Here is a 26,166-nt window from a genome sequence, read left to right as displayed (position 1 = left end):
AGCCGCTGTACAATAGTGAGTTCTCTATACAATGCATACTGTCCCGCTTGGTATGGCACCTTTTGATAAACATGGCAGACTGTACATGGAGGGAGCTACCACTGCAGTGTGGCATGATTATCTCTGACCTGCCTAATTATCTCCTGGCCAGAAAGGATGAGATCCATAAGCTAATAAGTCTCACACTGAACCAAGGCCCGGAGACCTGTCTCTCAGCCAATCAGAGCCCTAACCGTTAACTGTTCTTCTCCTGGCGCAACGGTGGTCCCCGTCCCTTAGCTTCACCAGGCTCAGGTTGTGTCTCCATGAGGCAAGAGGTGACACGACAGACGGGGACAGCAGTAGGGCCAGTGGCTGCTCAGTGTATATGCAGAGGTAGGTAGAAAGGGAAGTCAGTAAGTACAGTGTGCGTGGTAGTGATGGCACTGGCTGCCATTCAACCTGTCATTGTAAAAACACCCCCCCAACTCATGTAAGGGGTGTTAAGACATCAAATCAGTGGGAATAATTACCCTATTTTGCACCACATTTTTCCTTGTCCCTCCATGCAATGTGGCGACTTATAGCAGAACATTACTGCAGTGTGCGCTAAAATAAACAGCAAATAAATGAAAAATAAAAATGCAAAGTTACCAAGTTTAAAGGAGCATCTCTGCTCAATTACAGGAAACAAACAGCCGCCCTGGTAGTGTTTGCTCAGACATACTTATTTTGTGGGTTTTGTGGTACGGAAGATTACATTTTCCATTCTAGGTGCTGTCCATATGCACGCAGAGCAATTTTCTTTTTCGTCATAATCCCTGTCTGCAGACCCAGTGATGTGCCTGGCTCTCCTGGGGGAAGGAGTGGGGTATATTCATGTCAGCAGGACTGGAATATATAGACTTTCCAAGTAAACAATGAAGCCAGAGATTTCTTTTTAATGATGGCGGTCCTGTTTGTCTTGTCAAGACTGCATTTGCATTTTATTGCCAGCGTGTCGTCAACACAAATTCCCTTCTCTGGGACATTCCCAGCATAGTAGCTTCACCGGGGCACTTATCCTTTTGTGGGCTGGGGGGAGTACAATGGCCGTTAGGTAGCTATGCAGTGAACACAGCGGGCAGGTTCTAAGTATGGCTCTCAGCGGAGACTTTCTTGGAGTTGCTCGAGATGTCATGGGCAAAGCAAACACAGCCGAAAAAATACAACCATGTATTTAGTAGTAATCGTTTCGCATCGCACCTGAAATCAGTGAAGAAGTGGTAGCGCCAGTGGGCCTCGGCCTGAACACACTGCCCTGCTCGCCTCGCCTGGGCTGCGCTGAACCTGCACAACCAGTGTATCGTGTGATGTGAGCACAGCAGACAGTAAGGCTGCAGGGCAGGGCTCTTGTGGTTCTCCGGGCTGTGCCCCTCACAAATGTGCCGGCACATGCCCGGCCCGTCGACCCCATGCAAAAAAGAGAAATGCAGCAGCCAGGGTGATAGCGAACCACCCAGGCTGGCCTGGGTGTTCGTGCAACGTTAATAATTCATGTATCCTTCCGCCCAAGAGGCAAAGCAAGAAAAGAGGCCCTGCGCCCCGAGGCCTACCGGGGAAAGTCCTGCTGTCCCGGTGGGCCAGTCCAGCACTGAGCCCAAACCATGGTGAGAGCGCAGTCAACATATTTTCCGAAACAACCGCGTGTCGGGCATTTCACGTCTTCTGTTAAAATGGGTCTGTGCCTCAGGGGGGCACACACAGGCTGCCCTCATGTTGATAGTCAGCAGTTTTATGCCACAGCACCATATTTGGCTTAAAGGCGCTCTTTGTAGATCTTGCTGCCCTTGCTGGAGTCCTTTAGGCCGTCACCTCCCAGGCCCTCTGGTATCTAGAAGGTTTTTTTGATCACCTCTTTGCCTTTTGAATCCGGTTGCTCTACATTAAACCCTTGTTGATAAAAAAAGCTGAACCACTTTTCAATTAATGTTTAGTGTTTCAGCTCCCTGCTGGCTGGCTGGCTGGCTGGCTCAATAATCTCAAAAACTGAGGCTGTTATGTTCATTGTCTCTACTGTAATGTATGCTCTCCACTGGGGCCTCAGGCTCCGCTCTATGCAATGGGAGGGATCATGTTAAATGGGCACCCACAGTCATGACACGTCTTCAAGCTACCATATGTTTACCTGGCCTGCTGCAACGTTCTTTGCCTCACACAGCCTCAGGCAAGTGCAGTGAGTGCTCGTTTAGTTTGAGTTGTTTTACCTACAGGATCGGTGATCATTAAGTGTGACAAGTGTAGAACCGACAGACTTTACTATAGAAAAGACCCCGGTACCATATTCCATTCTTAGCATCTCTCTGATCATGCCCTGTCTGCTGAACTTTCCTTGCGGCAACATTTCTCTTTGGTTTCCTGTGTCCGCCATTGTCTCCTGTCTCTTGAGTTAGGGCCTCCTATAATTAACAGCTGGTGTTGCCTGCACTGATCAGCCTGGAGAAGGGTGTATGTGCACATCCATAATCACTATCAAGTGGGGGTGTTGCTAGGTCTGGAAAGGATCCGGGGCTACGCTAATGTCGGGACTCGGGGCTAGCTAGCCTTTTGGTTGTAACCCCAGAGATTCTATCCGGTGCTACAACCAAAAGACCCGGGGCTGTAGCCCCCTTAGCCCCCCTTAGCCCCCCACACCCCTTAGCAACGCCTCTGACATCAAGCGTTCTCAGAGGGCAACCTTGGGGACCCAGGAGAGAGTATAGGCTGGCAGTTCTGAGCAATGGATAGCCTGTATACATGAATTGCAGAGATCCAATGCTGACTGGCAACTTTCAGTTTAAAGAGAGGGGCACGGAGAGAAGGGCGATGCTTCAACCCCATTCAAATGGGCATCTGATTGCTACATAGCGGCATTGTGTGCTGAGGTTGAAGGCTTGGTGAAATGCCCCAGGAATGTATGCATAAGCAGAACAAGACTACTAGTAGCACCCCCTGATGCATAGTTAAGGTGAGGCTTATTGCTTCTGAGGGTTAGTTGGCTGACGGGCAGAGGTGTAGACAGGGTAGGGCCTGAGTGGGCATTTAATATCACTTCAGTGGGCCCAACTACATTAGTTTCAGGCCCCACTTGTTAGACAATCCTGGCTACACTTCGGCTGGGGGGCCGGGGATCTTTGGAAGTGGAACGATATGGAGATGGCTTTGAGAAATGGGGAAAGAGAGAAAAAAGAGATGGGGAAAAAAAGATGGGCGACAGAGAGATGGGGAGGGACCGAGAGATGGGGAAGGGAGAGGGACGGAGAGACTGGAATGATGGAAGAGGAAGAGATGGGGTAGAGGGAGAGAAGGGGATGGGGCAGTGAGAGGGATGGATAGAGTAGAGAAGTGGAGAGAGGGATAGATGGGAGACAGGGAGATGGGGCAGAAAGAGATGGAGAGGGTGAGATACAAAGAGTGAGATGGAGAGAGCGAGAGAGCTATGGATGACAACAGGGAGATGGGGAGAGCGAGATATGGAGCAGAGAGTGAGTGAAGGCGAGAGAGGTGTAGAGATTACATGTTCCAATAAGACAAAGTTCTCACTTCTCTTAAGCTAGAATGCTATGGGTATTGCATTGGCTTTGGCGACGGATTATGCCAGAGAAGATACCAGGTGAACTGTTCACCATCCTGTCACAGTAAATCTTGGCTGTACATAAATATATCATGGCAGAGTATTCTGGGCGGCAAACAGGCTTCTATAATCATGGCAATCATTCATCCATGGTAAGCTATTGTCAGACAATGAATACATCTTGGCCATAAATTGGCCAGCACTTGCTCCCTCTGCCCTTTTCCTTGCTGCACTTCCATGTTCTGAATACTCACAAGGCACAGTAGGTTTGTCTTTTTTCCTTTTTTCCTCCCACTACTCTTAAATATTGTGTTTTGTAATGTATTCCACTCCCTTCTGTCTCCCTTCACCCTGTGGGCGCTTTGAAACATATATATAAGTGCCTAACAAGCAAACAATAAATAAAATAAATGAATAATTACATACATATTAGCGTTTTACTTGTATGCAGTGCTCTTGAACACTGAAATGTGGTCTTGTAGCAGTAAACAAGGGCTGAAAATAAAGCTTTCTTTGGTCTTCTTTCATTGAATATGAATATTTATATTGCACACCAAGACCGTAAACACATCCTGCATCCCCTGGGTTGCACACCTGTGCACACACATTGGCACTACATTCTCAGACAATGAACACATCTTGGGGCTACAGTGCTGGTCTGGATACATGTATTTACTGTTCCTACGCATTACATACCCGCCCACACACATTAACATAGATATTAGAAGCACATTAACTATGGTACAATTGTCTTCAGTAGACACACGTCATGCTGGTCCTATAAGGGTCCAGTTCAATTATTGTCAATGTGCTAATGAACATATTACACTTCTTGTCACAATTATGACACCTTGCGCTGCAGTAGTGAGAGGAGACAGCAATGGGTGGACCTGGTGGTAGTCAGGCCGGCACTGAGACAAAAATGTTTGTGCCCTGGAACATATTTCTATACAAATTAAGCGCTGCTGCTGAGGCACCCTTTGCAAAACGGAGGCATGGCATAATGGCAGCGTTTGGTGTGCAGTGTTAGATCGGGTGCCGTCTGCCTTGGTGTTGAAAATCTCACTAACACTAGTGCCACTGCCTGTAGTTTTGATTTATATCCCTGGGGCCTGGGAAAAGAACATGTGCGTCGTGAGGTGAGTCAGAATGAGTGACTTCACTGTGTGACGTCACCATCCGTGAGGGGAATGACTCACTGAGCGTGACGGAGTTGAGCAGTAGTGCACTGCATTCACTCAGTAGTCAGGCTAGTAGGGAGGTAGGTAGGCACATAAGGCCAATATCCCCCACACACAATAGACAAAGAGCAAATTCTGCAGTCCCTGCTGAGGGAACATAGAGGACTGCTATTATGAGCCACATGTATAGTCATGTATGGCGCGCAGCGCTACCGCAGTGCCGCTATTTCATTGACTATTCTATTTTCGCTAAAGGGCACCTGTGAGTGCAGATGCAATATCATCCTAAGTGAAAAGGCATGGTTTCATGTTTAGTTGATCTAGACGCGGCGCAGTGTGACTTAGTACTGCCAAGGAACATGGGTGGGGAGATGGCCAATATCTGTCAATCACAAGCCGGAATCAAGGTGATCTAGAATAAGGAGGTGGCAACATTCGCATTTTGTAACCTCACACATGGCCAATATTGCGGTTGGACTTGTACTCCATCTGTAAGCGTGCCCCAAATAATCTAATGCAGAGACTCCACTCCAGGTGCTTTAGAACGAAATTGATAAGATTGCTACCAATGCACTTTTCAGGACCCATGCTTCCCAAATCTTGTGCCACCTTCACTGGCTCCCACTACCAGGTAGGTAAATTTAAGGTTGCCACCCTTGTCTTCAAATGTGTACAAGGTATCGCGCCCCCAGGTCCCCCCAATTGCCTGGCCTGCATAAGGCAGCATAAACCATATGCATACTTCATCTGCGTCCGTCAATGATGTTGCTTACTACTCCACCAATGTTCAATCTGCAGTCAGCATAGTGATGCCAAAGCCAAGAACTGAGATTGCTGGAGGTTGTTTATTTCTTTCATTGTGACACCAAAGACCCCTGCCAGCCGACACCTCACAGATTCACCCCCAAAACTGTATTTTTAGCTTTTCTTTTTGTTCAGCACTAAGGTGCTCAGATCAAGGCATTATAAACCCCATGAACATTTCAGTCGAGAAGCTAAACTGGCAGTGGAAAAACTAGAGCTTAGTTTTAATCCTACTTGACTCATTTGAACCAATGGTATGATCTTGGAGAAATCCTTTTTGGATCGTGATTTCCTGAAAACCCTCCCTTAAAACCTGCCTTAAAACAGTTTGTGTTTCTGAAGTGTGTAACCAAAGGTGGTGGAACTAAAAGTGCCACATAACTACTAGCAGGGAATGTTTACCACACATTTATTTATGAAAGGCTCTCCTCTTTAAATAGCTTCCCTCTGGCATAGTAAGGCCGGCCTAGTTTTCTGCATCTGGCCCACATTTATGTGGGCAGAATGGTGGAATTATCAAAGGTACAAGAGGTTCGTCCAAGTTTATTCACTGTGAAGGATTCTATCAATTCTCCCCAAATCGTGGCTCCTTCTCATGAACCTTGAGCCAGTTCTGCTTTCTGAAGTGGTTCTAAGATCACTTTGCACTTCAAATGTTATTCTAAGAAAGTCTGAAGCATAGTTGCTTGCGATGTCTCTTTACCATCACATCCCTCTGGTGATATCCCAGAGGTGTAGTCAGGGTAGGGTATGAGCGGGTAAGGCCCACCAAAAATCTGTAAGTGCCCACTCAGCAGCACTCTGTGGGCATTTACAGATGTTAATGTCACCCGTTGGGCCCAACTACATTATCTTAGGGCCCCCTAGTTAGATGATCCTGGCTACGCCTCTGGATATCTCTCTTAGGCACCAAAGCGTGTGTCTTTGCAACACTCTCGGATAAGGATGAAGTTTCTAGCTCTCCGTATCATCAGAATTTAGGAATTTTTCACTTAACTGATTAAGTGTATGCCTCCAAATTCTTCTTTGCTCCCGATAAAAAGGCGCCCCGATAAAAAGGACTTTCCAGGAGCAGCGAACGCACGGCTCCCTTGAAACCTCTTCCTGCCGCTGGATGGATGTGGGGCGAGACCCTCTTCACCAGCCAAAGAAATCCGCATCAAGCCCTTCCACTGTGCACAGATTCAAGTGCATGTATATGGCAAGGGGTATGAGTGGGACCCACTATTTCATCTCGGGAGGATAGCACAGGGGCAACGTGCTCACCTTGGAAGCAAGCCGACACGGAGCAACGCTTAGAAACCTCTGGGTATTAATCGCGTTATAAATAAACTATCCTATCATATAATTTCAACCCATTTCATACTCTAATCCATAATGTACTGCAAGTGTCATCAACTCACAGGGAGACACCATCTATGCTCAGTAGCAATCAGGATCAAGATAAAGCTGTCCCTACATCACATGTTACATTTTGATTTCAAATTTAATATGGATGTTTATTGTGATGTCAAAAATGGGCATTTCCACTTGACCTAAGAATGAAAGTTCCATTGACCACATGGCACCAAAGGAGAACGAGATGTTCCAAATGGCACTTAAGAGACCATAGCGCATACTGACGTCCCGTGGCACGCTCACAGCACCTCAGGAAGTCTCACTGTGGTATACCATGGAGAGAGCACATCTAGCGATGGCTCGACACCTCCGCGTGGCACAGACAGACAGCCGCACATGCATCTCCACCCAGCGCCCATTGGCACTCTCAGAATAGAAAGATAGAGCAGCTTGGCTCTCAGAATGGCTTTGCAATGAGGCCCTTCTGTTGATATCACTCAATGGATGGGTATCCTCCATTATCTTTGAGGCTTGTTGACATTTTAATGGAAAGTTTCCCAAACCGACTTCTAAATGTGTTATCCAAATCAGCCTTTGGTAGGTAAAACGTACAAATATATCTGGGTAAGAGAAAAGGCCATGGGTCTCAAGTTATCAGGTAAGCCACCACAACATCTGAATGTGTGTCCAGCCAAGTGAAGCAGTCCACTGCATGCTCAGCACTTCATATTCTGAAAGCATAGCCAGGGCAGAAGTGAGCATTGCCCATGCTGCCCTCTGCTATTCCACCAAGCAATGCTTGGATCTCCATTCCTACAGATCCTCTCAAAACCATCCTCTCCTTTTTTATGTGTTATTCTGTCCAACAGGATAGGCGATAGGCAGTGCTTTAAGTGGGGTAAGAAATTGAGGGGGGGCCCTCGTTTGGGGGCGTGGCTTCCATTGTGGGTGTGGCCTAAAAGTGCACAAATCATAGTAAGGTGCGCAAACAAATATATAAATGTATTTGAGCATTTATATATTTGTTTGCGTACTACGATGGTTTGTGACTTTTCAAGCCTTCTTTTATATACATAGCAATGTTACATATTTCTATGTTTATAAAAGGTGGCTTGTAAGTGCACAAAGCATAGTAAATTATGCACACTTGTGTGCTTACCTTACTATGGTCTGTGTACTTTTCAAGCTGCCTTTTATAAACATAGACATTTGTAACATATGTCTATGTTTATAAAAGACGGCTTGAAAAGTAGGCATCTTTTATAAAGCGTTGAGGACGGACAAAACCCAAGGTGGCTTTGTCCGTCGACAAAGCTTTATAAAAGATGCCTTGAATTGTGTACGATTCAAGCAGTCTGTTATAAACATAGAAATATTTCTACGTTTATAAAAGATGGCTTAAACGTACACAGTTGAAGGCATCTTTTATAAAGCCTTGCCAAAGGAGAAAGGCGCCTCGAGCTCAGTGATCTCTGCTCTGAGCAGAGATCACAGACCCTGAGGCGTCTTTCACCCTCTGCGAACCCACGGGCTCCGTGATCTAATCTGCATATTTGATCATGGAGCCCGCGGGTTCGCTGAGGGTCAGTGACCTGGCGAGGGAAAACTAAAGGACTCTAGCTTCCTCTGATGGCCCCTCAGATGAGGGGTCATCAGAGAAAGTTTCAGTGACTGACGGAAGTGCCAGCCAGGCACACAACGGTGTGCCTGGCTTGCACTTCTGTCAGCTTGCCTGACGTTAAAGTGGTGGGCGCATCTCCCGTCGCGGCTGTGGCCGCGGCGGGATAATGCGTCCTGCCATGGCGTGATGAGGTCGGGGGGCCCGGTAGGGCCCCGGCTCAGCCCCACTTTTTGGAGACTGCCGGGGCCCGGCCCCGGCCCACTTAAAGCACTGGCGATAGGAATGCAAAGTACATGTGGCTCTAGCATTTGTACGCATGCCTGCCAGTAGAAAAACATATGTGTACATTCTCTCTGTTATCTAATACATTGCCACATTAAGGTGATTTAAGGCAAGGATTTCTTCCTCTTTCTGCGAATACAGGTGGTTTAAAGATAATGGTTTAGCTACAGAAATTAAGATGCTCATTGCCCAAATCTGTGCCACCTGTAGGCAAATTAGAACAGTCCTTTCTGTCTGGAAAAGCATCTCTCAGAAATGCAATTAGTTAATTGCAGCTATCAAGCAGCCCCTGGCATACTCGAATATAAACTTAACAAAGCATGCCTTCCTTCCAGCCATTGCATTTCTAAGCAATAGGGCATCCCAGGAGACAACCCTTAACATCTCACGTTCTTCGTTTGTATTCAGAAGGCAAAGAATAATAGTAGCATGATATTATTTTGTTTGGCAAAGAACGCCTCCTTCCCCTGCTCCCCCAAACCATCCCAGCACCTATGCTAGGCCTGCAACTTGTCACCCCCTGGGTGTGTTTCCTAAGTGCAGAGCTCCATTGCTTCCCAGCTAGGCCTCCGCTGCATACATCCCATACCAGAAAACCACTTTCCCTTGTATCCACATTTCTTAAAAAGCCTCAGATTATCATTGCCGGTGATCTTTTGTCTCATTTTCATTGTCTGTAAATATGTGTTGCCAATTCTGGTGAACGCAGTCTCCCGCCCTTCGAGCCAAAAGGAATGACTGTGTCCAAGGCCATGGCCTACAGGCATAAATTTCCTTTTCCTCACTTAACCTGCTTAATTTAAGAAACTAAAGCACTTTCTTAGAAGTAGGTTTCCATGTTTCTTTTATTTTTCTGTCTTCATCAGGATCTTCTTTATTTGAAGGATAGACGTCAGAAAGGAATATATCATTGAGTAGACTGCTGGTCACGTGACCAGGCTCTGCCGCTCAGTTGCTTCGCCCACCACCTATTAAATCAATCCTCCTTAGGAGTTTGCATCACTGGCGTCCTCAGTAAAGGACGTGCTAAGACAAGGACGTAACCTATTTGTGGATGTTCCGGCCTGATATATCCAAAGACCTGACCCGCTATCATGCATTTCACCGACAAACTAATCGCTACTTCTGCTACTCACCAAAAGACATCACCATGTGTCTCTTCCCTCCACAGCCCTTCTCCACTCTCACTAGGGTTCAAATGGCCAAGTTCCCTGGGCAGCCCGGGCAAGCTACCCTAGCAAACCTTGTCAATATTGCCCCTGCCCCATCCAACACCCACGGACCACATGCACACGTCCTCTCATGGGTATCCCTACATATTATCCCCACCAAACATATCACCGTATATATGTTCGTCTGGAACGCCATGGGCAATATTTTTGGGGGGGATAATTTGTGGGAGCAGGGGTTGCGGGGGTATCCCCCGCACATTCAAAAATAATGCAGAGGTTGCAGGGGTGTCCCCCGCAGGGTCCGTGCCTCAATATCGCCACAAAAATTGGCGATATTTTTGAATCACAATATTTTTGCTGGGATATTAACACATGGGACCCTATCATGTTGATCAAATCTCACTCAGCAGTTGCTCACACTGCAGAGATCACTGACCTCATCTCGTAAAGTAACCTTGATGCTTTGTTCATCACTCAAACATGGTGTACCCCATCCTCCCCACAGGTTTTTGATGTACTCCTACCCCAAGGCTACCACATCCAACATGCCAAACAGCCAGGGAGGGCAGGAGGCGGAGTGACACTCATCCACAGAAGCGATTGGCCATGTTCCATCATCCCATCTCCCAGAACAAGCTCATTTGAATCACTCGCCTACTGGTTCCCTCTATCGCACAAGGAATCCATCACCTTCCACCTCACATACAGACCACCTCACAGGAGTGACTCTTTCATTGCAGACATCTCCAACTTACTCTCCTCTATCAAAAAAGCACATTCAAATAATGTATTTCTCTGTGATTTTAACATCCCGGAGTCACAGGCTTGCAACCACAAATGAAGCATGCTTTTCACACAGACCACTTCCATGGACCATAGGAAAATTGTGCTATCCCCCAAGCACAACAAAGGCAACACCCTAGACCTAGTCTTCATGTCACCCCCCTGCATCACCTGTGCAGACCCTAACCCACTTGACTGGTCTGACCACTCTGCCATCCCATTATCAGTCACCCACTCCACTACGGCTCACAAAGATCAGGCTAAACGCTGCCTCAATCAGCACTGCTCATTCAAAACCTTCCCGTCAATGAGCTAGAAGCAAAGTTTGCAGACTTCCCCACCACATGGAATGCCTCGGGCCTCCTGGAATTATTCAGCAACTCTGCTATGAAACTGATAGACTCTCATGCCCCCATAAAATCCAGCCAGGCTAAGACCAAACCATCCGCCCCATGGTATGCCTCCGAGCTAGCCTACAACAAACGCTCAATCAGAGCCCTAGAGAAACGGCGGTGCAAAAACCATGACTCGGCAGACCTCACCAATCTCAAACTATAGGATTTTGATTACCGAGGAAAAATCTGTTTACTACTCCACCACCATTTCGGCAGCCTCTAACAGAAGCCAACCCCTCTTTGAAGTAGTAAAGCATTGTACCAAACCCTCCCCTAACCTGAGGTACCAGCAACTCAGGATAAATTTGACAGAATCAACACATTTTTATTGAAAAAATAGACAAAATACGAGAGAACATCAAATCAACCTCCCACAGCATTGGTATTGCCTGTACCCCGCCACGCACACTGCCTGTCTGGACCGAATGCTCTTCTCTCTTTCCCCCACATCGCCTAAAAATGATTGCCTCCCTGAAACATACTTCTTACTGTGACTATATCATTTTGGCTTCTATCGTTAAACAATTGATAGGCCTGGCGCACAATACACTCCTCAGCATCATCAATGCCTCCCTCGCAGAAGGATCATTCCCAGACACCCTCAAGACAGGTACATACAACCAGCCTAGGTCCAGACGATCTGGACAAGTACAGGCCCATTACGAACCTCCCGTTTATTGGCAAAATCTTGGGAAAAGTAGTTGCTACACAACTATTCATCAGAATCGAACAACTCCACCCCCTCAATGACAAGCAGTCAGGGTTCCGCCCAAAGTGTAGCATCGAGACAGCCACCTTCCAGGTGGTGGATGATGCTCTCCAAATCATGGATATGGGCAACTCATGCCTCCTCGTCCTCCGTGACCTCTTGGCTGCATTTAACACTGTCGACCACCGCATCCTTCTCTACCTCCTTGCTGACAGGATGGGATACTCTGGCACTGTCCTGAATTGGTGTACCCCCTACCTCTCAGGCAGTCACCGGGCTGTCCAGATGTACCTGTTGCGTTCTAGCCGACTCCAGGTCTCCTGCAGAGTCCCCCAAGGCTCCATCCTCTCACCAATCCTTTTGAACCTTTACACGGATCCTCTGGGCGCTCTCCTCAAAGATCCCAATTTAGCCATCCACCAATGCACAGATGATACTCAGTTGTACATAGGAGTAAATAGTGCACAGGTCATCATTTGTCTCCTCGATTTCCTAGCCATCATCCAGTCTTTGATGTGTACCTCAAACTAAACCCATCCAAGACTGAACCCGCCCTCATTGGTTCGCCCACTAAAAAACAACTTGTCCAGCAATGGCTCAATGATATGCGCCTAGAAGGATTTGATCCACAACTCTCAGACTTTGCAAAATCCTTAGGCTTCATCATTGACAGCAGCCTGTCCTTCCAGAAACTCATAGCCAGGAAGGCCCCAATAGCGTGGATCACAATGTCTATCCTTTGGAAAATCAAACCCTTTACCCCGCCGCAGGACTTCCGGACCGTACTGCAGGCCCATGTGGTCTTGCACATCGATGGGGGAAATCCTCTCCTGACAGGACTCCCAGCGGCTCACTTGGCTCCCCTAAAAGCAGCCCACCACGCTGCAGCATGTCATTTTATGGGAACACAGAAATTTGACCGAATTACCCCCATTTTACGCTAACTACATTGGCTTCCACTCCAAGCCAGTATACTTTAAAGACTGCATGTATCATCCACAAAGCAGCCACGAGTAGCACCCCATCTACCCAAGATGTTATGGAATATATTCACACTTTTCCCCTTATTTTATGATTATAGATTAAACCATTTTATTTGAATGGATGTGTTAACTTGAATTAATGTATTGTTTACACGATAATATTGTATATGCAAATATGTAATCATTTTGCATTTACTTGTCTTCTTGCCGAATAAAAGCTTTCTACTACTGATCTCTGCATTTTGCTGCCATGGTTTAAGATGACACTCAGTGGTCTCACAACACAAGGGAACATGCATTGTGTTTTACCTCCATGATGGTGCTTCTATCTTTGTTTTGTCTCATGCAGGGTTCCTTCCGCTGTGGGAGCTGTAAACCCGGGTACACCGGCGACCAGGTCAGCGGGTGCAAGCCCGCCAAAAGCTGTAAGATTCGTGAATTGAACCCATGCAGCCTCAATGCGCAGTGCATAGAGGAACGGGGCGGTGGCATTACATGTGTGGTGAGTACATTTTGCGGGACGGTCTCTGAAAGCACTTTGTTGTTCGAATCTTGTGTGTTATGAAGCATCCATGGGGGGCCCTTTCAAGGTGATCCGCAGCTCCTGTTGTCACCAAGGTCCTTGAAATTCTCACTTGAGGATTGCTTGATAGCGACTTGATGGACTATATCTTCAGAATTGTTTAAGCTGAAACTGACACAGATTTTGAAGTGTCAGCTCGTATAGAACTATTTGCACGTTGGCTATGCCCATATATTTCCATGCTGGCTGCACCAATATCTGCCAGCTTTCCCATATCAAAACGCATCCTGCATGCTTCGTGCATAATGCCAGTAAAGACACCATTAGAAAATATGTTCATGATGGCTCTGACAACCTATGCTAGTATCCCCATGTAAGAACATGGGCTGGCTTGTCCAGTAAAAAGACGATGCCATGATAAGAAGCCATGTCAAGACTAGCTGCAACAATATCGGCCAGTCTTGCCACCCACATAAGAATACTCATTTTACTGTTTTTAAAGTTGATGCCAGTAATAAATGCAATGTTGTGAGAAAATATATTCAGACTGGTTGCACCAAGGTAGACCACTGTAGCCACACAATAACACTTATCATGTTTGCTTTACTCTTGATGCCGATTAAATGATGACATGCCACAGTAAAACATATATCCAGACTTCCCACCAACGTAGGCCAGTATTGCCATGTAATAACAAAATGGGCATCAAGAGTAAAGCAAACGTGAACCGTGTTAGCTTTACTTTTCATGACCATTGGCATGGCATATTCTAATGGGCATCAAATGTAAAGCAATATAAAGCAAACATGATTAATGTTTGCTTTTCTTTTGATGCCCATTTTGTTAATACGTGGTAAGACTGGCCTATGTTGGTGGGCCAGTCCAGATATATGTTTTACTCTGCCAGATGAGTGAGTCAGTTTCTTGACAAAAGTGCGCCCAGGGTGAAACACCAGAATACACCTCCCACGACATGTTGCTCCGCTACTGCTGAGTCGCACTGAACTCCTTCTCCAAAATCATTAAACGATTGCAATTTAAAAAACACTTTGTTGTCTTGTACTTAAGATGAATAAGTAGACAATGTATACAACAATATTGTAAACAGGAATTCATTTTCCATCTGATGCAAGTGCAATGGCAACATATTGAAATGCCTGGTACATTGTGCTGGCTGCTGAGCTCGAATGGCAAAATATCTGCCCATGTGTGTGAATGGCTGGAAACAATGCGAGTTCCTTACTGCATAATGGCAGTGCCTGCAATAGGTTGTATGTTAGTTACCATGTCCTGCCAAAGCCTATGAAATGACGGTCACTTGGACATGCAATAGTAGCACTAGGCAGACAGTGACTGTGCATGGGCATGTGATCTCCATACCTGCACTAGCAAGAGAGAGAAGCTTCCCAATACACACGTGTGCAAACGCTGGCTTTTCATTTTTTGCTGCTGTAATAGTCGCTTTCTACCTTTCCACACAAATGTTTTTCACTGCAAATACAACACACACACTACAACACGAAGTAAGTAATCCACTGTGCAACCACCTCAGCCTTCAAACCTCCATTTTCCCAACTCCTGGCCCCTTTGCTGAAACTTAAAGGTCAGCAACAAACGTATTGGGGAACAATATTATTTTTCCCTACTTTCTCAAACTTGTTTTGCCTCCCAGTAAAGAGCATAGTTTGGCAAGGTGGTTCCATGTCACCCGAGCACCTGTTTCCAGTCCTGCGCTCAATGTATTCTGGGATTTACAGTCTTTTGTCTGAACTGAATTAACATACCAGTGGTGTACAGACATTGTGTCACTCATTTGATTGCCCTAAAACATCCTTAAACAGGAAAATGGGCCTAGTCACCTGCTAAAAGACCATAAATGAATGCCAATCCCCCTCCTCATATTACGCCTTTCTTTGGCCATTTACTTAGGCCTCCCACTCCTGTCCCCACAACTGCCTACTCCTGCCGCTCTCTTGCCCTTATGTTATTGCAGCAAATAAATGCCCTTTCAGTTCACCATAAACGCCCAGCCCTTCATTCTAGCACGCCACTGCTAAGCCGAAGGTATCACACGGTTTAGGCATGTTTAGATTCACAAAGAGAGCCTACTTAGAAAACCTCTGAGCAGAATTCTAAGCCATCGGCTGCAGCGTGGAAGATGGATGCATATGGACAGGGCAGGCCTTTGCCCCTGCCTCTGTCCGTGTAGTGCTCAACGATGTTGAATGCGAATGCTCCCTGGCCTCCCAGGCGGGACATTTAACAGACGGTCTGCAGCACCTTTTACCCCCAACTGTGTCCTGGAACATCGCCTGGCTTGCCCTGTGTTTTGCCTGGCGTTTGTCCCTGTATACACGTTCAAGGTGAGTGATGATGTCAGTGTGGTACCCTGTGTGACTGAGAAGAATGTTGTGTTGGTTGGGGGTTCTGATCCGGGCAGTTGAGAGAGATGTAGCCTGGGTGGTGGGAGCCAGTGGGCTCTCCCATGATCACCATAGCTCCTTCCCCATTGATACTAATGATGCTTTATGAAACCTGATGTGACCTGATGAACAATAAACTACATATGAAGTACCCTCCTGCTGCTGAGCCTCTTACCTATGGTACAATACCCACCCCTAGAAATGAGCCTGCAGATGGGGGATTATGGAAGACACAGGCATCAGGTTTCGAGGTAGGCTCCCTCCCTGGGTGCCTAGGGTCAGTCTGTGACATGTTCCTGATAGAGGACAGCCAGGCCTAGGCTCCAGATCCTAATGACTGACCATTGATTGGGTCACTGCACCATATTCATAGGGGGGCCATGCCTGAAGAGGCCTATGTTGCATTTGGGAGCATTAGGGACGTGGCAAGGGCTCCCTGTACATAACTATCTCCATCTTGCTCCAGGGTCAGACCCCTGCTGTGGGAGGGGAGGGAAGCAAAGGAAAAGAGTCACAGAGCTCTTGAAGTGTGGCCCTGTTAATTGCAGTGACCTAAGCTTCCTTGTCTTTCTTTTGTCTACCATGTGAACGCCACACCTGTGGATCAAGTCTCCGGCTCCACATCACAGGGCATGCTGGAGTCCTTCTGTTGCAGCCTGTCCTTCAGTTTTCTGTGATAGGTGTTTGTTAAATGCTTGAATGCACTCCTGTAGAGATATTGGAACACCATGCATGACTCCTTCTTCCCCTTGCAGTGTTCCATTGGCTGGGCTGGCGACGGATATGTCTGCGGGAAGGACACAGACATTGATGGTTACCCGGACCAAGAGCAGAAGTGTCTGGCCAGAAACTGCCGCAAGGTGAGACCCTCTAATGTGATGCCATAGATGGGCCTTGCTTCCAGACATCTATTAATTCTTGCTGTACATGTTTGCAGAACACACTTCCTGTGAAGATCAGCCTGTTTGTGAAGAGGTTTTAGTTGTGATTGTGTCTGGTAGCGGGAGGGTGTTACGGGCATCTAGAGGAGCACGCAGTGTTCTAGCTCTCGCTTTGTAACCTCTGCAGGATAACTGCGTCAATGTGCCAAACTCGGGTCAAGAGGACGTGGACCGAGATGGAATAGGCGACGCGTGTGACGATGACGCAGATGGCGATGGCATCGCAAACGAACAGGTGAAGCAAACTATACCCAAACCATGCACAGTGAGGGTGATCGATGGCAGGTTGCAGAACAGGCCCAGGTTGTCTTTGCCTGGGCAATCATGCACACTACACATTTTCCCAGGTGCAGACAGGGATCCCGTTGGTTTTCGATTTAACTGGGAATTTGAAAAAAACAATGACAAATGATGTAGGCCCTCGTTTTTCCCCCCTGTCAGTCAGCATAGTCTTCAAGCCTTGTGCAAGAGTGGCCAGGAGTTTAGCCTTCCTGGGATAGTGTGATAGTGTCTGTACTTGTATGTCTGCGTGGCCACATATGCAAGTGTGTTTTTGTGCATACGTGTGTTCTTAAATGCATGCATGCGTGTTTGTATATGTTCACCTGGACACATTAATGTGCCAGCTCATCTTTCTGCTGATCCTTCATAAAGTTGTATTTGTATTTTGTGTTTGTATTTGAAGAAAACTGATGTCAATTTCAGTCAAAAATGATTTACAATAACACATTTACAGATGGCAGCGGCATTCCCCACAAGGGTGCCTGTACAATTGCACAAAGATGAGAAGTGGTGAGGCGATTTGTGAAGGTGGGAACAAAATGGAACAAAGTACAGGGACAAGACAAAAGGAAAGAAATCCAAGCAAAACAAACTATCAGAAACAAGTGCCTTACAAGATAACACTAACCTAGGGGTGCAAGTGCTTCAAACGAAATAGGAGTACTGTACAAATCTACAAAATGACATTGTTATGCATTACTGGGGCAGTGGTGGGTTCAGGAAGGGAGGATGGGGTAGAGTGCATTGGGAGCAACCTCGTTCTCAAATAAGTGAAGTTGAAGAGATCCAGAGCCAGCCTGGCTTTGATTGTGTTGTCCCAATGGAGTGGGGCCAGTAAGGAGGAAAAGCAAAATCGAGAGGAGGACATTGAGGAGCGTGGGATAGGGAGGTTGCGTGCAGAGGATGATCAGAGGGAACAAGATGGCGAGTAGACAGACATACACTTCGGAGCTCATGTTCAAATGAGCCGTAACGTGAATGGAAGGCGTAAAAGCCTTGAGTACGGCTTTAACACCTTCCGTTCACGCCACGGCTCATTTTCAGGCATTTCCATGTTGGATAGATGGGGCGGAACACAACTTGCATTTCCACCTCCTGCTTCCTCTACGTCGTACAAATGCAGGCAGGTAGCATGCACAATTCGAATTAAACCCCACCCCCCTCCAACATGCGAGCATGTCAGGAAGAGTTTAATTTCAATTGGGAACACTGCTTACCATGCTCACAGTGAACAGCCTCTTGCAGCATAGGATGTCCCAAGGCTCATTCCTATAGCCTCTAGCCTCTGGAGAAGTGACTGCTAAAGCAGCGACTTGAAATGCGGCCTCTTAAGGCAAGGCTCTCTTTATCACAGCAGATCTAGCTGCATCCTTTCGAGTTGCAGCACCTCGACCTCAGCCTATTAAGGTCTGACTCCTTTCATTGCAGGGGGCTTAGCATCAGTGTAGTGTGGCTCTTTTTATCACACTAACCTTATCAGTAGCTTGTTGAGGAGTGGCGTCTATCCTCACAGGGATCTTAACTGCAACCCCTTGCAGTGAGATCCGTCTCTGCCGTAGCTGTCAACGCGTGATGTGTTGATCTTTTATTGCAGTCTTAATGTGTTATCTGTTGCATTGAAGCAACATTGCAATGTAGCAGCGGCCTCATGAGTGTTGTGAGCAGTTACCCTTGAACCCTTCTGTTACTGTGCCTAGCCGCAGTCCCTTAAGGTGCGGCATCTCTTGCTGCAGCACGCCCACTGTTGTGTAGCACACGTGCATGAGAAGTCAATAAACGATCCGGCCGCCATTTTGATCAGTCATAACCAGACTTGCTCTTTATCACAGCCCGCATTAAATACCACATTGGCAATAAGGGAGCAACCCACCTGCACGCAGAGGCACTGGGGAGCGAGGAACTGGCACCATGCACGATGGTGGCTGCAGACACAGGAAATAATATGGGCAGTGTGGAAATAGCAAGCAATACTGAGTCAGTGAAGTGGTGTGTGCAGGGCAAAATTGCAGAGGAAGAGAGGCAACGTGGCGTTATGAAGGAGTGCACAGGTGGGTGGCAGCATGGAAAACCGCCTGATGCATCAAGATGAAAAAGGGGAAAGCGCATACTTGGAAAAAGAAGCTCAGAGAGGGAAATTAACAGGAATATAGCAAAACAGTCCTGCAGAGACAGATACAAGAAGTCACAGAACAGGGCGACCACATGCAACTGGTACATTAAGTGGTCATCTGCACCATGTGGCAACAATTCATAAGGAATCTACCAGTTGGCACATGGTGCAAGCACAATGGATTCTGTGTGCCCTAGCACAAGAGGAAGATTAACCATGACTAGAGGAATGGATGACTTGAAACAACATCATCTACGGCAATGCACTATCTATCAAGCAGCATGAGTGCCACCACAGCCACCATTGGTGCCAACAGCACCCATATCACCAGGAGCGTGGGTGAACATGAGCGTAGGCGTCCACAGCATACCAGATGGCAGAAACAACCTCCTTTTGGCTGATGATTTTTCACAGGGCCAGATAACTGAAGAGGCATTGCCAATGGAAGCTGAACATGTTAGGCCTACACTGGATACCACTCTTTGCACTGATAGGTATACCAGCAAGAATGGAAACTGACCTCGGCCCACAATTGCAAGTGAGACCATTTCAGAAGTATGCGGCAAGCAGGAAATTCAAAGACTATAGAGATCCCAAACTGGCTGCAAGCAAAAGGGGTAGCAGAAAGGGTGTGAACCATCTATTGTGGCAAACATGTCGCACGTCATCTAGGACAGAAGCGACTTTCCTGAATGGATGGTCTGTGAAAGTGGGCAGGACGGGTTGGGAACAGCAGAGCAAGAAGCAAGCTAAGTGGTGAGTCTGGAGAGGTGGGTCGGGAGGGGATGTGAGAGACTAAAGGAGTTGAGGGGGCATGGGCAGAGGGGACGTAGCGGGGGATCTGCGGTTGTCATCCTTGAGATATGTCATACAGCGCATGGGTGGGCGTGGGAAGGAGGAGGCGGAAGGTTGGTGGAAGGTTCCACAGAGATATGGCCACGGGAGGTTAGGAGGGGCTTTGGGTATCAGCAACCTACTAGGAAGTAGCGATTTCGCAACTTCTGTTGACCTAAACTCTCGGTTCAATGGGAATTGAAAGAAGCGCACAGGACAGTCAATTACTTCCTTGTTTTGGAGTGCGCGTGGTATGTTAGTGCACCCTCATCTTCTGAATATGACCTCTGGCGGCGATGCTGGGGTGGTGCTGTGTGGCACGGTTCAACTGATACCTAGAAAACGGTTACTGCTGTCATCAGTGACTTGGTTTGTGTTGGCAATGTCAATCACTTTGTTAGTGTGCACATACATCTCCCTGCCACAGCACCGCCAGCAGAGGTCATGTTTAGAATATGAGTTCACATTAAGATACCACGCACACTCAAAAATAAGGAAGGGCACCTATGCCACCCATCAGTGCAGAGTAAAAAAAACGACGTCTTAGGAAGCAGGCAGCGACAGCAAACATGCAGGAAGGAAGCCTAGTGTTATTGCAGAAACCAGAGAAAGGGGGAAAGTTATATATTGCACATGACCCGCTGCCCTATGTTGTGGCGAAGGCGAGAGGCGTAGCCGTAACAACTCTGTTAGATGGACTTCGTGGTACAGGTATCATTACTGGCGTTGCATATGTCACAATTTCCAGTTTCCCTCATATAGGCAAGATGGGGGCGGGACTTCCTGCAGAGGCATTCAGCTGCTCCTCTACAATGGTATTGCTCACCAGTCAATAATAGCAAAACTCACAACTCTTGTTGAAAGTCATGTTGCCAACCAAAAATACCCTCTTTTGGTCAATGTATTAGGGTTAGGAAATCTATGCATGACACCCACAAATCACTGTTTTACATACCCTGCAATGTGAACATCTGCTGACCCTTTCAAGGACAGAAAATGGATATCTTATGCAGCCACGGTCCTTAACCTTCCGGGGTGACCGCCTGTGTCTCCTCTGCCGTACTCAAGAAAATGAAAAACAAGAGGCTTATAAAGGAAAAAGCAATACAAGAGCTGTGTGGTTCAAGAGAAAGCGAAGCCTAGTTAAGAGATTCAGCCAAGAATCACATGGCACCATCCACAGCAAGACCCACGGGGCGCCTCTCTACTATTCCCTTTCCTGGAATTACCCTGAAAAGCAGAACATCCCACATGCCAGACCTTACAAAATTCTTTCTTATCCATAGGCCACTCTCACAGGGCTTTACGCGGCAGCTGAATGGATCCGTCACGTGGAGAAAGAGCCACAAGAACTTGCCACGTATTGGTTTCTCGACTTTATTCTTATCTCCTTTGATTTTTTGTTCATTACAAAGAAAAAGGAGTTCTGTGTTATGGAGCAATACAAGGAGGTGGAGTCTTCAGAATATTGAAATAGACACGGGAGCCGATTCGTCCCAAATCTGCTGTCTCGCTTACATGGAAGATGGCTGCCAAAGTTTCATTCTGAACAGATCCAGAAATTCAGGAGCCTGACCCCACAGGGACTTCTGCACCTTCAGCTCTGATACAGGGCCATTGGGGCAGAGATCATCGCGGGGTAGGAGACCATTGGTGATGATACCCAGATCAGGGACCACCTAGATAGACGCACAAGGGGCTGCAATTGGACGTGCATTGTTGTGATTTCTTGCACCCAGATGAGTCTCCTTCCAGCGGCTCTTTATCATGGTACACAACCATAAAAGATGAAAGAACAAGTCCCTGTGACCACACACTGAGGAAATATGTGTTCTAAGCACATGTTTATTTGTCCTGTTGAGGCACCATATAGTCAAGGTGCCACTAGCCTCCCTTTTCCTATCTTCCTTCTGGCATTTTCTTTTCTTATAGATATCACTGTTGGGCCTTCTCCGCCATCTCCCGGCACTACTTCCTCGCCGGTCTGCTGCTACTCCTGTGGCTCATGCTGCTCCCGAAAGACAGGTCTACTTGGCCAACCTGGATAACCCAACACCATCCATTCCCGGCAGTGCATTGTTCTCTCTGTTCTTCCCTAGCCATGGTCCTCCCAATGTAGCCCACCTGTCAAGAGCAGGTATTACCATGACACAGGAAGGGGAACTGCCTTCCTCTGCCAGAAGCACTCTTCCTGTTCCTGCTGTCTTACATGCAGGGCAAGTGCTCCCCAGAAGGGGTGCCAAGCATCCGGTGGAGCACACATTCAGGGGGAAAAACCTCGGCGGATTCTCTGAAGAACGACCAGGCAGAACGCCGGTTTCGGGGAACAGAAGGACTGCAGACTGGATCATGGCCAAGGTAGACACAGGAATGGGTGGATTGAAGGGCGGCAGGCAGGAAGAAAAACTGAGAAGAGGGGAAGGAACAAATAACGAGGAAGCTAGGAATAAGGAGACCAGAAACATGGAGTAAAGAAACACTGATGATCTGGGGGAAATAGTCTTTTCTCAGGGAGAATGTTGTTTGATGCAATGTTGTGCTGATACACACCCTTTTATACCACATTGGTGGTTTCTCTCGGCCTTCTGTGAACGGAAGGTTTTGGCTGCCATCTTGGTTTTGGGGAACAGAATGAGTTGGGCTTAGGGATCTGCCAACTTGAAATGGGGGTTTCCTGCAAGCTGACATCCACATTCTCTTCACTGTAGTCCACATCATGTTGACAGAGCTGTGGGAGCATAGGGGGGAGGAGTAAGGAAACCTGAATCTGGTACCACAACCAGCACATGCACCCGCATTATAGCAGACGTCACCTTGTTCTAGCATCATCCTTGTCGTATCTGGCCAATGAATCTAGAAGAAAATGGCAAAATGTCAATCATTTTATCAGGAAGCCTATTAGCCACTTAAGCATGTCAAAGAACTGCCAGTAATGGAAGCTTTTGGCCCTCGCCAAGAGTATTCCCTCTTTTAGGTTGGTTATTCCACCGAGTGAGTTCATCCCAAAGGAAAGGTTTTGCTCCACGCTGTGGTGGGCACAGAAAGTATGCAAAGGTGTGAAGTCTGCTAGGCTCCGACAGATTCATCTGGACAATGAGTGATTTGTTTCTATAAGAGTGCAGGCACCAACAACAAATGAGTAGGTGTGTATTCACGTATCATGAATAGTGATGCTTCCCACACATACACACAGTCGAATAACTGGGATGTCTGGCTCGGTATCCGGTGATATTAATGAAAATACAATAATGAATAACGTTTTTAACAACCTTAAATACCGAAAAAGGCCGAATTTGTTATTAAATATATATATGGGGGTGGGGTAACGGATGAAAACAGGTGGGGCGGGGTGGGGTTATAATCATATGGAAACAGGGGGCTTGGAGGGGGGCACCCCCCCCAAATACATTTTTTTAAAATATCGGTATTGTGTTCGGTAATTACGGTTTGTTACAAATGTTTTAGTTATTACAGTTTTCCTTAAAATCATTAGCTCATACACAGCCAAAACCTATGAACAATGCGCAGGTTTGCTGTAGGATTAGCAGATGGCTGGCTTCATGTCATGAGCAACACCCTATTCCACTCCTGGGATTTGTTTTTATCTTAGTTTTACTTGAAGTGACCAAACACTGCAACTCCCGCTGCAACTGCCAGCAGTCAATGTGTATGGAGACGCGTAAGCCCAGTATCGAGTGTTTCGCCTGACATGGAGTCATCGGGCAACCCTAGTTTTCTGTTCTAGAAGTAGCAGCATCATAGTATGTTGAGAAATGCCACACACATGTAACTATGCCAGAAAACTAAGGACTATACGGATTCACCAGTATCTGGTAGGGTAGCTGAAAGGACAAAACCATAAAGCATATTTGTCTTTGAAGATTAGCTCTTCTGCCAGTTATTCTACTACTTAGAGTCCATTTAGCACAGGTCCTTCTTGGGAATTCTATAGAGAGCATAGTGGGGAGAACAGCACCCTTCCCCTTACAGATCATAGTAAAGGCAATTTACCTTTAACCTAAGAGCAACGAAGGTACCAGCCGCTGCAGTGATAGGAAACATGCATCCGGGGCGTGCCCGCCAAGACGCCTCCTTACGCAATGGCGCAAGTGGTGGCAAAGAGCTTCCGTTTGGCTTGGTGCTCACACCTGACATGTGTTTGTCTTATTTCTTTAGGATAACTGTGTATACATTCGCAACATTGACCAAAGGAACAGCGACCAGGACATCTTTGGAGATGCTTGTGACAACTGCCGCTCGGTACTCAACAATGACCAGAGGGACACAGATGGCGACAGCAAGGGAGACGCCTGCGACGATGACATGGATGGAGATGGTGAGAAATCGGCTCTTGGCGTTATATGGTGCAGTGAGTGCGATCTAGCCCTCATGAGTGCATCCTTGCTTTACCTAGCATGGCATGGCGGAAGGGTAGTGCTATGTATATTGTTTGCCATGAAAATAACATAGCAGTGGTGGAGAAGACCACCCCGGAATGGTGAATGGTAGAGTTGGAGAACTCACGTGGTGCTTCTTGCAGCCGTTTGTAGGCACAGCCAGTGTGGCGTTGAGCACCTGTTTAGTCCTTGGTGCAAGGGGCGCTACTACTAGGTGACTGTGAGGGCCAGAAAAGGTGGCAAGGGCTAGGACGGTATACAGTCTTTATAACGAATATTGTATGTAGAATGCACATATAACGAACATTTTAGAACGAAAAACATAACGAAAATGTATGTGGGTGTGGGGTAAAGGGTTAAATCTTGTGGAGAAACGGTTGGAGTGGGTTGTTAGGGGTGGGAAACAGGGGTTTGGGGGTACTCCACCCACCCCCAAAAGAAAAAAAATATTTGTGATGTTTTGTCGTTATAACATTTTCATTATATGGGCATTCGTTATAAAATTTATCGTTATAAAGACATGTAATCAGGTAGGACATTAACAGATAAAGGTGAGTTTGTAAAACGTCTAGAAGTAGAGCGTGAAGGCTAAGAGTGTGACCGGGAAGGACGGCCACTGTTGTGGTATTGATTGGTGTTTTTTGTTTTCTAGGCTCATTCGGGCACAGTGAGGGGCCAGTGCGGTCACTGGACATTGAGGAATGAGGAATTCTAACAGACTTTCCGAAAGGAGCTGCTCTCATTTTCCCAAAAGGTTTCTGTTGGCATGTTCCCGAGTTGGGACCCTACAATGGCCTGGCCTCCACTGCTACATTTACCCGTAAGGATTGTAGAACATGGTCTTTGGAGAGTCTCAGGTGGTTGTTGAGATTGCACCGGTGGATTTACACAGGCAGCGTGATCAGATACCACCGAAGGCCTTGTCTTCTATGGTGCATGGAAACCCAGTGTCTCCCTCAGAGATGGTGGGATTGGTTTAATGTCTACCTAGCCAGTGTCACTGTTATCCGCCCAAGCAACGGCTTGCTGCGCTGCTCTCATTCTTTGACAGTTGGGACATGATGTTATCAGCATGTCAGAAATAGGTTGTGTTGGCGTGTTATAGTTTGGAGCCCAGAAGGCATAGCACTCTGCAGTTGGTTTGTTCAGGTGAATGAATGGGGAGGTGGGGATGGATTTTGGAGCCTGAGTTGGTTGCGATACTGGACACGGCATACTTATTTTACCTTCTGCAGTGAAGTCTCAGTCGGGGCTTCTGTCCTTGGTTCTGAGTGGGCTATTGGTATTAATTATGAGTTGTGGGATAAGGGTGTGGGCTCTATTGCACAGGCCAAAGACAAGGAAGCACCATTAGGTCGTTTTTGGAGGCAATACGTTTGGTGTCGCAGGCCGTCTTGGCTGTAGTTGTGGGAGGTCAACAGAGTGGTACCTCTGACTCATTTGATGACCAACCGTGGAATTGGATAGATGTCGAAGAGGCCTGTGGACAACGGGTGCCCCAAAGCAAGCCACACTTTACTGTTGTATGACTCCTATTGAGGCCTGTGCCTCTTGCTGGCTACTGCCTAACTAGAAGGGCAGTATGGCTAACGGTATGGAAGTCTAGTTCCAGACTAAGCACAGGAATTGAGCAATTGTGGAATTATGGTATGGGCTCAACTATCGTCTGAATGCCATCCAGCGGGCATGCAAGGGGGGCAATCGTTTACATGGGAAGGTCCCAAATCCGGCCGGGCAATCACATAGAGGTTTTTGAAGCCTGATTTTAAGGGAGCTGGAAAACGATGGGGTTTCCATTATTGTTGTCTGACTGTGTT

General features: G+C 47.1%; 1 protein-coding gene across 1 annotated transcript in view; it reads left to right on the top strand.

Annotated features, from left to right (window-relative positions):
- Positions 1-26,166, top strand: part of THBS4 (thrombospondin 4) — a 274,521-nt gene that overhangs the window by 104,840 nt on the left and 143,515 nt on the right. Inside the window, exons 10-13 of the mRNA XM_069627401.1 lie at positions 13,189-13,341; positions 16,541-16,645; positions 16,854-16,961; positions 24,129-24,288. Of these exons, the coding sequence (XP_069483502.1) occupies positions 13,189-13,341; positions 16,541-16,645; positions 16,854-16,961; positions 24,129-24,288 (526 nt within the window). The remainder of the gene's footprint in view (positions 1-13,188; positions 13,342-16,540; positions 16,646-16,853; positions 16,962-24,128; positions 24,289-26,166) is intronic.

The sequence above is a fragment of the Ambystoma mexicanum genome, chromosome 6p (assembly GCF_040938575.1).
Source record: "Ambystoma mexicanum isolate Mex_15411 chromosome 6p, UKY_AmexF1_1, whole genome shotgun sequence".
NCBI lineage: Eukaryota > Metazoa > Chordata > Amphibia > Caudata > Ambystomatidae > Ambystoma > Ambystoma mexicanum.
Note: the sequence above shows the minus strand (reverse complement) of the source record. Positions and strands in the feature narration are given on the sequence as shown.